The sequence below is a fragment of the Bombus affinis genome, chromosome 10 (assembly GCF_024516045.1).
Source record: "Bombus affinis isolate iyBomAffi1 chromosome 10, iyBomAffi1.2, whole genome shotgun sequence".
Taxonomy (NCBI): domain Eukaryota; kingdom Metazoa; phylum Arthropoda; class Insecta; order Hymenoptera; family Apidae; genus Bombus; species Bombus affinis.
Genome location: NC_066353.1, coordinates 12,641,031 through 12,654,656, shown reverse-complemented (window position 1 = coordinate 12,654,656; position 13,626 = coordinate 12,641,031). Strand labels below are relative to the sequence as shown.

General features: G+C 32.2%; 1 protein-coding gene across 2 annotated transcripts in view; it reads left to right on the top strand.

Annotated features, from left to right (window-relative positions):
• The window catches only part of LOC126920907 (scavenger receptor class B member 1-like), a 17,744-nt gene extending 4,118 nt beyond the window's left edge, over window positions 1-13,626 (top strand). For both annotated transcript variants that reach the window (XM_050731893.1, XM_050731894.1), the window contains 7 exons: window positions 6,534-6,789; window positions 7,123-7,264; window positions 10,620-10,820; window positions 11,068-11,292; window positions 11,530-11,692; window positions 12,153-12,397; window positions 12,609-13,626. In XM_050731893.1, coding sequence (XP_050587850.1) covers window positions 6,534-6,789; window positions 7,123-7,264; window positions 10,620-10,820; window positions 11,068-11,292; window positions 11,530-11,692; window positions 12,153-12,397; window positions 12,609-12,956 — 1,580 coding nt within the window. In that variant the 3' untranslated portion in view covers window positions 12,957-13,626. The remainder of the gene's footprint in view (window positions 1-6,533; window positions 6,790-7,122; window positions 7,265-10,619; window positions 10,821-11,067; window positions 11,293-11,529; window positions 11,693-12,152; window positions 12,398-12,608) is intronic.

The window sequence follows — 13,626 nt, the reverse complement described above, 5'->3', positions numbered from 1 at the left end:
ACTCGTCGCACGTATCTATCCAACAGCATAATAAACGATGCTTAAGGAATTTTTTAATAGTACAATTTATTATTAATTCATTAGCGTCTATATTTACATTATAAAAAATAAAAAAAGGATGGATGGATAAAAATAAAACCGATCGAAGCCGAAAGATATACTATTTTATGGTGACAGGATTAATTGAATTAACGTTTGATTTGTAGGATTATCACCACGTTCTAAAATAACAGTTATTATGGTGGTCGCTTCTCTAATTTGGTATTTTAATGTAGTAGGCAGTCTCCTGTCGAACGCAAGGTTATTCTTTCGTATCGCCTTAGCTTCGATAAACCTGTTCCTGTAACCGGTGCAACACAACATTGCCATCCAGCATTTTCCTGATGCGGTTTAGCAAGGTAGATAATAAAAAGAGTGACCAATTTACTTGGTATGCAGGAAATTATACAAGTAGGCGAAAAGATGAAAGCAAAATCGGAGAATGAAAAACCATTAACGTCGAACAGTATTCTCTTCTTAGATCGGGTTTTGCTTCTTGACGAGTTATTTTACAGAAAGAACTCATTCCGATCGTCTTTATCAATCATTTTCTTTTTCTTTTTTGATATCTATATCATATTTACAACTGGGTCTGTTGAACCAACCAGCAGAAATAACAATCATATCGTTGTAAAGAAATGCGTTTCGTTTTTTACGATCTTTAACAAAAATTTACCATCTCTGACAGGCTATTTTATTCTGATACATTTGAATACACATAAGTGCATTAATTGTGTTAGGAATTCCTATCGCATTTTAGAGTAGTCCACATAAGTAGGAATGTATAGTAAAAGCATTCATTTGAAATTCAAAAAAATATCAAAATAAGAAACAATCAAATTTAGAAATGCTTAAATTTAAAAATCAAATTTCCACGCGTATCTATCAGAAAGATATCTATTATATCAGCGATATAACGTTAACAAGTTGTTGATAAGTCGAAATAACACGAAACTAGACATCAAATTGTTTTCCTAAATTCGCTACTTCCAATGACAAATACGTTGTTTCTCGCACTTTCTATATCCTTTCCTGTCTGTTATTTATCACCTTCTTTTTTTAAGCCCACCATCAACCCACTCACCCCTCCAGCCCTGTTTAGCACATTACTACGGAGGAGTGCCCGGATTTCTCAACCTCGCGAAAGTGTTTGCCTTAATATTGAATTAATATTCAAGAAATTTTAGATGCATCATAATAATAAAAAATTGGACGCCGATAAAGTCAAAAATCAAAATATAAAATCAAATAAATCAATACATAAAAACATAAATATAATAAATAAATAAGTAGATAGTTGAAGTCAAAGAATAGCTGTTATTTACCACCTGATAATTACATTAGAAAAACATATTGTACTACCTCTATCTCATAAATTTATCGCATTGCAAAGTATATCCAATTCATTTACATGGCGTTTGCGCAAGATGGTTCCACTTAAAAATACCAACGCGAGACTTCGTAATTTGGTCGTTCGTTGCTGGCATTTGATGTACCCATTGGAATGTTAATTCAACGCATGAGAATTGGCGATTTTTACTCGCTGAAAAAGTCAGATCCTAAATTAAACGAATGGAACGTGTCTTGCTAAATCTACCACCTAAGGTCACACGGTGTACCTGCTGAAGACACGAGAAAAGAATAGGAATGATGAATGGCGGAAAGCATGAAATAGGAGATCTGTAGAACTTTTCAATTGATCGGACGCTTGTGAAATAATAGAAAGGGGAAAGATCACGGTAAATGAATTCTCGTAATCTGTCATTACGCGAATATTTCAAAACTACGAAACAACGTCGTTACGCATGCAGATGAATTACCACTTTCTAGAATTTTACGATCTCCTCTGATACAGTGAAAACAATATCCTCAACATTCCTCTGCAAAGTGCTTGTTTTTATCTAGCCATTTTATCTAGCATTTTAGCTTAACTCTTAGACAAGATTGCCGAGTAATACTTGCTGTACATTTTATGGGAATTCCTACATAAGAATAGAGAAGAATAAAGAATATAGAAATACGCACTATGAAAGATCAAAATATTGAATACACGCGCTAATGAATGCTGCAATCTGAATGAAAATTACATATGAATGAAAATTATGAAGTTACGAATATATTTAGAAGTCTCTTAAGTGAGTGCGTAACTATAAAGAAAATAAAAAATAAAAGAAGACAAAAGTTATAAAGACGTACGATGCATTCAGAATCGCGATCTTGATCTTTCATTCAAGTGGCGGTTGCATAAATAAAATGGAAGAGAAAGATAGCAATAAAAGTACCTGCAGTAGTTGGAACCTAAGAAAGGTAGACTCGGCACATGACTAATAATGAAATGTTTTAGTTAAGTAGCTGTTGGGATTAAATTTACATTCCGCGGATAGTACTCCTAAAAGACCGCGTCACATTGCGAACAAGGTTCTAGAAAAAAGAAAAATACGCACGTGCCATACCTTGATTGGATTTATTTACATTACGCAACTTCGTGAGTCGCGACCGGTATAAAAAGATCCATAAACTATTAAACGAACGATGCGTTAGGTTGCTTTTGTCTCAAAGTGCATTGTTCGTTGCAAGCAAATCATCGTATGGAAGTCATCAGCCAGCTAATCTGACAATAAATTGTGTGCAGTCACACGTGCAGGCGTCGGTTACCCGATAATGCTATGTATCTAGTTAATGAACACGAGCTCGCATTTCGCATTGACAATAAGTGCCGTAATTACGTATTAATCAATGTACAGGGAACTAATTCGAAAATGAGATCAGATTGAATATTAATATAGCTTTTTGCTCTAACCGATAGATAATAGAATCTTCGTTGATTCCACTAATATGGTAGTATAGTATTTCACTTTTTATATCAATTTTAACACCAAATCAGTGAAAATGACTGCTATTAAATTTGCTGTTTTAGCAATTACTAAACACACGCGAGTATACGTTAATTTTATGGAGATCGAAGCATGATTACATATATGTGCTTATTGATTTTTATCATATTGCTTAATGTATACCTTGCTAAAGAATAACTACGTTTTTTATAAAAGTACCATGTAAGATATAATAGTAGGTGGAGGCTTGTGATTAATAATCTACAATTTACGTGATGATTTGTAACATTCTGTTGGAAGATTACTATAAGGCGAACAGACGGCGTCGTTGCCCACGAATAAATATGTATTTTGTAATTTCCTGTTCCGTGTATGGAAGCTAGATGTTTCGTCAAAGTGAACATCCACAAAAGAGCCACGATTCCCTGGATATAAAATATAACGAGACACGGGGCAAATATGCACTTTCTATTGGATGGCGTATTTGCAGTCGCGTCCCGATTACCGCCGGAAAATTATTACCACATCGTGCCGCACTGCCAGCGATCTTGCAATAGCCGAGAGCAAAACGATTCCTTCTACGAAACCTATAGGCCTATAGTATTTGCTAATCTTCTATCACTCGCCAGAATTTTAGTATTCATATATCGAACTTAGCGGTGTTCGTTACTTTGAAATGTCAGAAATAATTTCCAATCATCAACGAACTCGATGACATAAAATAATCGTTCCTCTACGTAAAATCATTTTAGGAAATCATTCTCATTTCTTTATGATGTTGGAAAGGTTCTCGTGCACGCGCTTATAATTAAGTACTTATCGTTAGCTGTCTCAATCGCCGCGAAGCGTTGATACTCGAAACATCTCATTAAGTTTTCATCTCCCGAGGAAATGACGTATGATCAATCAGCGTCTCGCTACTTTTATTTTTACATTTTCTCTCTTATCACGTACTACGCGACAATTGCACGGCGTGTTGCCGGAGATAACATCGTACGATGTATTAATTGAGCGATTATCTTACGAGTTGAAGTTATTTATACTAATCGATTATTTATAACGATCAATTTCTAAGTCTAACCTGTCTAATTGCCATGATTAGCTGAAATCTCAAATACGCAGCCGAACGATTGAAGGACGCGATCTAATTTCATAATACTTTACAGATATTTGAACAAAAAATTGAATATGATTGAAGAGGACCTATATCGATCGACAGGTATGCACGTCCTTCGAAGGAACGCACGGGGTTCGATATTTGCGATTGTATTTCCGCGACACATTAGTATTCCTCGTGATCTACGAGATTACTTAACGGTTACCAAAGCAATCGGTTACACGTTCATCGTTTTTTGATGAATACCATGGGTGTGTAACGCACAAACAGTAATAGTACGTACAATTACGTATATCAGGTGGTTCAACTAAGCCTGTCTCGTGGCAAGGTCAGAAAAAGAAACAGGAAACAGAAAATGCGCAGAAATTAAAAGTAATCAAAGATCTAGGCGATCTTTATCCGTAGGATTTTACATACATGCGATATATTACACATGGCCACTAAGCTTTAAATTAGCATATCATTTGCACGCCTAAATCATTGTCTAATTGTTTTTGTCGTTTTCTACTACAGCTACATTTCCACCGAAGTTTGATTTGAAGCCGCGCAAACGTGATCAAACAAAAATAGAGATTTATGCAAAATCCAGGGCCATAAAGTCCTTCGTTCCTAATCTCGAAAACAATCGAGCCTTACGTAATATTTTTTTCTTTCGCTCGATAAATAACATGTATGCAAATGCTTGATATATCACAATATATCGTTTAAATAAATTTATTCAGCCAAGGATTCCAACAACATCACGCTAACACGTAAATACTTGACGAATAAATAAAACTGAATAGACCGTTGATTATCGTGCATCGATGTTTTGATCTCTGCCCCCTTCCGTGAGAGAATAAACTTTTTAAAGTGCCCCTTTCAATATCAATCCATTAGTATTTAAGAATTCTATATTAGTATTATATTAATATTATATATACTTTATATTAATATTAAAGAATTAATATCTTAATTTAGATGATTTCGCTTAGGCATGACGAAAATTATTTTTCATCGGAAATTATCATTATCGAGATGCAAAAGAAAATATACAAAGTAGCTTTTAATTATTCGTTTATTAAATTTTTCAAATTGCTATTTACAATCAAATGATTAAAACATCCAGACTAACCAGACCCAAAACTAACTAGAAGTATCGTTAGAGACCTTAAACATCGAAATCAAGTACATGTTACAACCTGAATTGCATCAGCAGATGCACTTTAACCACTTCGTAAGACTGAATAGGTGAACATTTGCGTAATGTACATACATATTTTCCAATTGATATTAAAAATATCCACAATCGAAATAAACATCTGTTTATGAAAAAAAAAGTATAATACGAAGGTAAATTCCTTTAAAGAAGACACAAAGCCTCGAATATTTTCTTCGAGGCCTGATGAATATTCTCTTAAAATTCATCGAACAGTTCCATGTGCACAAACGACAAATTTTAAAATGAATCGGAATTCTCGTGTATTCAAAGTACACATATCTCATGCAAATTCGACAAATTGTCGTCCGTTCGCGGCACGTAATATTTTGAGACAAGTCGGAAGTTTTGGTCCTGAACTGTATAATTCGAAGTTCTTGAAAGATACAATTCTCTAAAAAATGGAAGGATTCATACCACGACATTTGTCTGCGTTTGTTTTTACCCGAGCAAGCAAGAGAGTACTCGATACTTTTAAATTCCAGATAAACGATATATTCGGACAATATTCATTATATAATTACATAATTTAAAATTAATAAGTAAAATGATAATGAAATGAATAAAAAACATAATTTAAAAAATGGTTACATAATTCTCACAAGCATAAATTTCATTTGACGGTAAATCAAGACAGATCACTTTTTATAATGTCGATTCTAACATACGAATCTAGCTACTAAATGCGTTATTACCTTAAAAATAAAAAAGTTTAACGCGAACCATTTTTGTTGTAAGTTCACCAATCGAAATATTACACTTGGGGCTTGTAGCTCGATCCAAACAGTGTTTTTCACAATGTCACGCGAAATAGGAAAAGCGGGTTGCTGTGAAATTACGTAATACGATCTAGAAAAAAAAGTTAGATGACCGTACTTTATCCAGAAGAGTCACGTTGACGCAATTGATTACCAAACAGGGGAAAAAAGTCTTGTTTCAGCCGCAAATGATGTATTTATGCACAAACCGAAAGTTCGCTTTCTATATTCGACAGGCATTTGCAACTATAATTATCTAAATTTAAAAAAGTCACAAAAGAGTCTGTCAAAAATTTTCCATCAAATTTTATTGTTATTTTATCTTAAATTATACATTAACGACGAATATAATAATATATTTTAGTCATGATACTGTACTTATTCAATAGATCTGTATTTTTTGAAATTCATTATAAAAACGATATAACGATCAAGAAATTTTCACATCTACTGTGTATCCCGTGTCGACAAATGAAATGGTAAAACGATTCAATCGACAATCTTACCATCCGATGGAATCAAATATTAATTATCACGAATCGAATGCTTTAAAATTCTCACTCCGTTAATTTTTCAAAACCGTGCAGATATTCTCGTACCGATGATTTTGGGATTCTTTGGCATTACCATTGGCTGTGTTCTTATGGCGATCGATCCATACGATTTAGTTTTCCGCGCGAAGGTGATGTTCAGCCCCGGTGGCGAAATATTCGAAATATGGCGAAGGCCGAATATCGAACTCTACCTGAAAGTCTATCTCTTTAACGTGACAAACCACGAGGAATATTTATCTGGCCAGGAAAGCAAGCTACGATTCCAGGAAATTGGACCCTACGTTTACCGGTAAATGTATTAGATTATTATACCTAAATAAAACTTAAGTGAATTAGAGAAATATTATATCGAGCACATTAAGTAATATATACAATTAATTTAATTATAAATTATTCAATTCTATGATTTAATCGTGGCCAGTATTGTTGAAAGCAAATTAAAATTGCTATTGGAAAGTTAAAAAGCTGTAACGTTCTTGTTTTATTAGATAAAATTTTCAACAGACTATTTTTTAAAGGTGTTACATATAAAAATGAAAATTTTCAGTCATACATAGATATTTAATTTCAATTTGAAAGCCTCAATATCTTTCTTTAATGCCGTAAAATAATTGATTTTTAGGGAATCGTTAGAGCACAAAGATGTTCAGTTCAATGACAATGGTACGGTGCTGGCGTATTTACATCACCCGTTGCAATATATACCACATATGAGCAATGGAACAGAAGAAGATATAATGATATTGCCGAACATCGCCTTATTGGTAAGCGAAACTGTTTAATTATATACTTTTATGGGAAGAAGAAACTAACGGCTGAGAATGTTTCGTGCAATTACCAAGACAGTCCTATTTAATGTTGATTAATCTACACCAATATGTACACGTGTATGCACGTTAAATCATAACGAAGAAAATCTCGAAATTTTGGTGGTTTTATTAATCGATGTATGCGATTCGATAAATAGAAAAACTAAATGTCAATTTCATCTGAAATTTTTTAATTTTTTAAAACGTATTAATTTACAGAATGCAGATAGAAATATATATGCATGAATATTTCCAAAATCATTAATATTTCATAATACGTATATACACAAATATCAGATAATTCACTCAATTAAATCTGTTTAGCTTCTATTCACTAATTGTTCCTATAAAGAATTTCTATAAGGTGTTTCTATAAATCTATATAACAGCGTATAACCGATACACATACTAAATCATATGATAACCTTTACCAAGCTCAAATGAATCGACTACAACTAATCATTCTGTACATTTCAACTTAATTCAATTTCAAGGTTGCGAGTTTACTTAATTACATTGTGTTTTAGCATATTTATTCAGCATGTGTGCTTTAGCATATAAATTCATCGCTAACAGAGTATAAATGTATAAGCCTTATAAATCTTTATGTACCTTCCTTTAATCTAATAATCGCATAATCATAGTTTAAAATGTTAAGAAACAAATAAGTCATCCATCATTAATAATTCAATTGAACTTGTAGTACTATCGTGTTATATTTTTAATTGTATCAGCAAGTTCTCAGCAAATATTAAAGTTAGAAAATAATCTTTCAAATAAGATCATTTGACTATACTCGTTTTCTTTATTATGAAATGATAGCTTTATTACAACGTAATTATGTAGAGAAATTATTATTTGTCAACATAGAACAATATTTGATAAGAAGATATTTAATAGTACTCACAATCAGTAAAATTTCAAGAGCAAGAAACAATATATTGATAACTTGTATCCAGCCGTAGAATAGCTGCCAATAAGGTCAATGATTCATCAAGCACAATTCCTTCACGAGTATCACGGCTAAACTTCCGTTTTCTCCTCTTTAAAGAATTCTTCGTTGAAATGAAGAAGAATATATTTTTTTCTTAAAGCAAATTCTTTATTGGATGAAAGAAATGCCATATCTTACGATATTAAGAATGAGAAAAGAAGCACGGAACGGGTTAATGTAAATAATTGGAATGGAGATATATTCCATCCCAATCGAGTCTTCGTCACAGAAATTGAATAGGATATTCATTAGAAACAGAAAACTCAAGGTCTACCGTTAAAGCAGGTTACAGGTCATCGTGACAAAAAAGACAGAAGTATTATATAATATTGTGTTTGAATTTTGCATACAAAAAGAAAGCTAATCATGAAAATGTTGTTCAGTAATGCACGATTAATTGAATCAATGTACTTGGTATTATTCGTTGATATCTCTACTTCTGTAAAAACATACAGATAGCAAGATGAAGGCGTAAAAAAGTATTTTCCATATTTGATATATGTGATAAATAAAACTTTGGTTAAGTAAAGTGGTCCAAGGTGGTTCACCAGGAATCGAGAATATTCGAATCTATTCATTTCCTTTAAAAGAATGTCCTACTAAAGACGCGAAAGCTAAAAGTAGAAAGGTGGAATAATGCCGTAGGATAAAATACTCAATTTTAACTGCAAAAAAAGTCTATTCTCTCGGTAGGAAAAATTTCAAATTTCAACTAACAACGACGTCGTAAAATTTTACAGCTATATCATGTTCCATTACAATGAATATTAAGATTCAACTTTATAAAAGTTGTTATAAGTGTTGTTTATAAAACAAAATTTCCTTGAAACACAGAAAAATACCGGTTGAACGAAATATTCCGCGTGACACATCTCTGTTTCCCTAGAATTGTATTGCATTCGAAAAAAACCGTGATCGCCGACGCATACACGGTAAATTTCCATTCGACGCACGAAGGCATTCTTGACGAATGCATCATATTTAAAGCAAGAAAGCATCAAATACTTGAATCAAGAGAATGTTTCACCATACATTTAGGGTACTTTTTTAAGGCAAAATTTATGCATATTGTTTAAGAGAATTAAACATTTCATCAATAGATTTCTTAGCTTTACGCAACATAATAACATACTTCGTTCGATTACTTGCATATTGACAATGACATTATAAAAAGTGAAGTAATTCTACAATACTGAATGTGCCATTAGTGGACTGATAATAATCAAAAGAGACTAAAACGTTCAATTAAAAACTTATGCATATTATTGCATGATCATCAAAACTAAACAAACATTACAATCAATCTAACATCAGTTATTATCTTTTTGCATTATTTGTATCTTCTATAAATTTTTTACTAGCAAGTTTGTATCAAAGAAAAACAAATGAACGGTATTCATAATAAGATCCAAAGAATCCAAGAAATACAATATTCTCATCGTACACAACGTGTTTTATGACCAGTCTTCTCCAGTGACTTAATCATCAATTTCCGTTATTGCAAGTACGTCTATATCAATGAACACGGATAACAACATCCTCTATAGTGTCCGGTTTAAATTATGTTCTTAGAGGCATCAAAAAGAACGATTGTTACGTACAACAACGAAGAGGGAAAGCTAAATGTGAAACCAAAAGTGCAATTTCCTCTTCAGAATATTTCAATAAATTCACAGCAGTCGAAGTATAAAGAAAAAACGTATCAATGTATATTCGTGTGTAGCACATGTACCAGTGCGCATGCATACAAATGTATGTATGTAGTAAAAAAAGTAGTTAACGCAAAGCGAGATCTTCTAGTCGTATACATAGATCGGTAAATGCATGTAATTAAATGCAGCCGCGTGAATGAACTTTCAGACAGAAAATGAAGATGAAGGAAACCCTAGTTCGGTACGAGGACAAAACGAAACGGCATAATTAAGTCGCCTAACAGAAGATACGGGAATGAATAATGTTCTCTTTAACATTTTCCGACAACAAGTCATCGTTAATTAACTGTAGAATACGTCGACCATGAAAAATCACATTTCATAATAAAGAAGATTAATTATATCGCGACACAAAAATTGATGAGCTTACAAATGGAAAAAAAGAAAATAAATAGCTAATTAATAGCGAGCTTAGACTGTTTCATCGTGAACATTCACAGATGTTTACACAAGCGTCAAATTTATTTATTAGAATCCGATTATATGTATATCTTGATAATAATCAGGAAGCTATTTTATTCGACTCTTCGAATCTTTATAAAAACATTCAAGTGCAAAATAATTTTTCACATTTTTATGAGATAATTCTCTTTTTTCATTTCAGAGTATCACAAACGTAATGAGGAATTCTGCCTATCTAACCAGATTAGCATTAAATCTACTAATCGTCAACACGAATTCGTACCCTCTTGTACGAATGACTGCTAAAGAATTTATGTTTGGCTACAAATCCACCCTTGTTACACTTGGCAATAAGATGATGCCATCGTGGATCAAATTTGATAAACTAGGTCTCATTGACAGAGTGAGTTTCAAATTCTTAACAGCTTTGTCTGTTCAATTCTTTTGAAAACTTATTAATTCGCAATTATATTAATAAATTAATCTACAAACGATTATTACTTTAAGTTTTAATCAGGTCCTCTTGAAAAATATTAACTAACAATTTTATAAGCTTCTGGAAAATCGCTACCCTTTTGCTAGGTATCACTTCGAATCTCGACTGTACATCTGTATTTTGCAGAGATTTTAGTGTTTCCTTTTTATTACAGATGTACGATTTTGAGGGTGATTACATAAACGTTTATACCGGCGAGAAGGATATACGACGGACAGGTTTGATTGAGAAGTATAATGGTGATGTAAATTTGCCACAATGGACAGGAAAATGTGCAAATGTGAAGGGGGCTAGCGATGGAGCAAAGTATGCAAATTACATCGAGCCGAACGATACCGTATTATTCTTTAGAAAAAGCCTCTGTCGCAGTGCCACCATGGTAAGTTGTATCTCACTGCTCGTACACGTTAAACACTTGAGAATTACGTATTCAAATAATTTCATAATATCTTGTAATATATCTTCGAAGGATCCTCGTGCTACTTTGAATTACCATTGACTTATTAAAAGAAACTTATTATCAAAAATATAGTAAATAGTATATAAAATATTAGTGGTTAAGTAGATGTTTACTATTGAAGGATATAATAAGTAAGATTAAAACATAATTTTACAGACACGAATTGGAGAAAAAACAATAAAGAGTTTGCATACATATAAATATACATTTGTCGAGAATATAATGGATAATGGTGCTTACATTCCGGAGAACAAATGTTTCTGCCGCCATGGATATTGTTTAAAACCTGGCTTAATTGATGTCACCGACTGTTATTACGGTAAAATAGTTTAAATGATTATAAAAATAGCATACAAAATATATATTTTACATTGACGAATATTAAAAATGTTTGTATGGATCGTATTAACATTAAATCAGAGGGTGTCGTTAAATTTTATTCCCATCACGCATTCTAACATTATCAATTAATATAGTCAAAATAGACAGATTGATAGTTATAGTTTGATAGAAAAAAGATCCATTTAGGGAGATAAATTCCTATATCAATCGTAGATATACTCTAATTGCTTTAATTATCAAAGAAGAATGAATAATTCATTCATACTAGTAAATATTAAAAAATTAGTAGATACGTGAGTAAGTACACTGTGTAGTAATAAACAATCGATGACATCTTCGTACAACCATTAACATTAAGAATATGGAGTTAAAAGAACAAAAAGAAAGGAAATTAATTTATATATTCATGTTGATTACTTACCTTTACAATGATGCAGGATTTCCAATTGCTCTCTCGTATCCACACTTCTACAAGGCCGATCCAAGCATCCTAGAATCTATCGAAGGGTTAACTCCAAACCGTGATGCTCACGAATCTTTCGTATATATTCAACCACAGTCAGGTCTTCCGGTAGAGTTTGCTTTCCGTTTTCAAATCAACATGGCTTTGCAAAATATTGGACATATGGCCAGAGTGGAAAAATTCGAAAACTTCGTCTTACCATTACTGTGGTTCGAAATCGTAAGTACTGAAAAATATCGAATTGCAAGTATCGAACATATACCTTCAATATCGAATATATCAATAGCATTGATATCTCGACATTCAGATTTACCAAATAAATTTAAATAATCCATGATATTGTCAATATAATATAATAAATACATTATAAATATAAATTTTGTGAAATTTCCCATAAAAATATATCTAATTTTCAATATATTTTTTCCAGGGAATGTCCAAATTGCCAACATCGATGCTTGTTCGTTTCTGGTTCTACTTAAATTTCTTACCGGTTTTTCAAAGTATAATGATTTATTCTTCGTTGCTCATTGGCCCTATACTCATAGCTCTCGGTGTTCGCAAAATCTTCGTATATCCGAAGGAATCAATGTTGACTACCCAATGGCTCGGCTCTCAAATGAGAAACAAAAAATTACAATTTTTTAACAGTAGACGAATGTCGTGTAAGATCGACGAAATGGACACTTATTACAGTTCGTTAATTGAATCGAAAGAAGAAAACAAAGAATCCGAACCAACAGCGGACTTACCAACTTTGAAAGAAGATATCGTGTGACCATCAGCGTCCGGGAAAACTATAGAAAGAGGCTATTTCCCGCGCAAAATTGATGTTCGAAACCAATGGGACGCATACAGATTGTTTTCAATCTCGAGATACTGCGGTCGATCCAAACGAAATATCGAATTCCACATCAATATGTAAGAAAATATGTTTATCTTCGATATTTTTTAAACTGGTTATAGTATCGTAAAATTGAAATTTTATTTATCTATTAATGCACTGTGATCTTAGAATGAAAATATAGTTGCATAGTGTATAAAATATAAAATAATTGATAACCTTTTTCAAATGGAATCGCAATGTGGTAAATAGTGACATCTTGTTAAACGATTGTAATTTTACTGATTAAACGACACAATACAAACGGTGCTAATTCAGAAATTATTAGTTTCTACTTTTACGTATAATTAACATCTTTTGTTATTGGAAAATTTTTTATGGGTGCAGAAATTTTTATTATTAATATTTTGGTGATGGTATTTTATATTTATAATAAATTTCTCAAAGACCGGTGCACTTATAGATAAAGAAGCTCAAGAGGATACAATAATTTGCACAAAGGGTTTTCTAATTTTATATAAATAATTAAGTGCATTAAGACTGATATTATAGACTGGTATAGTGATTAAGTGATTTATAATACATATAAATATTAAAACAAAAA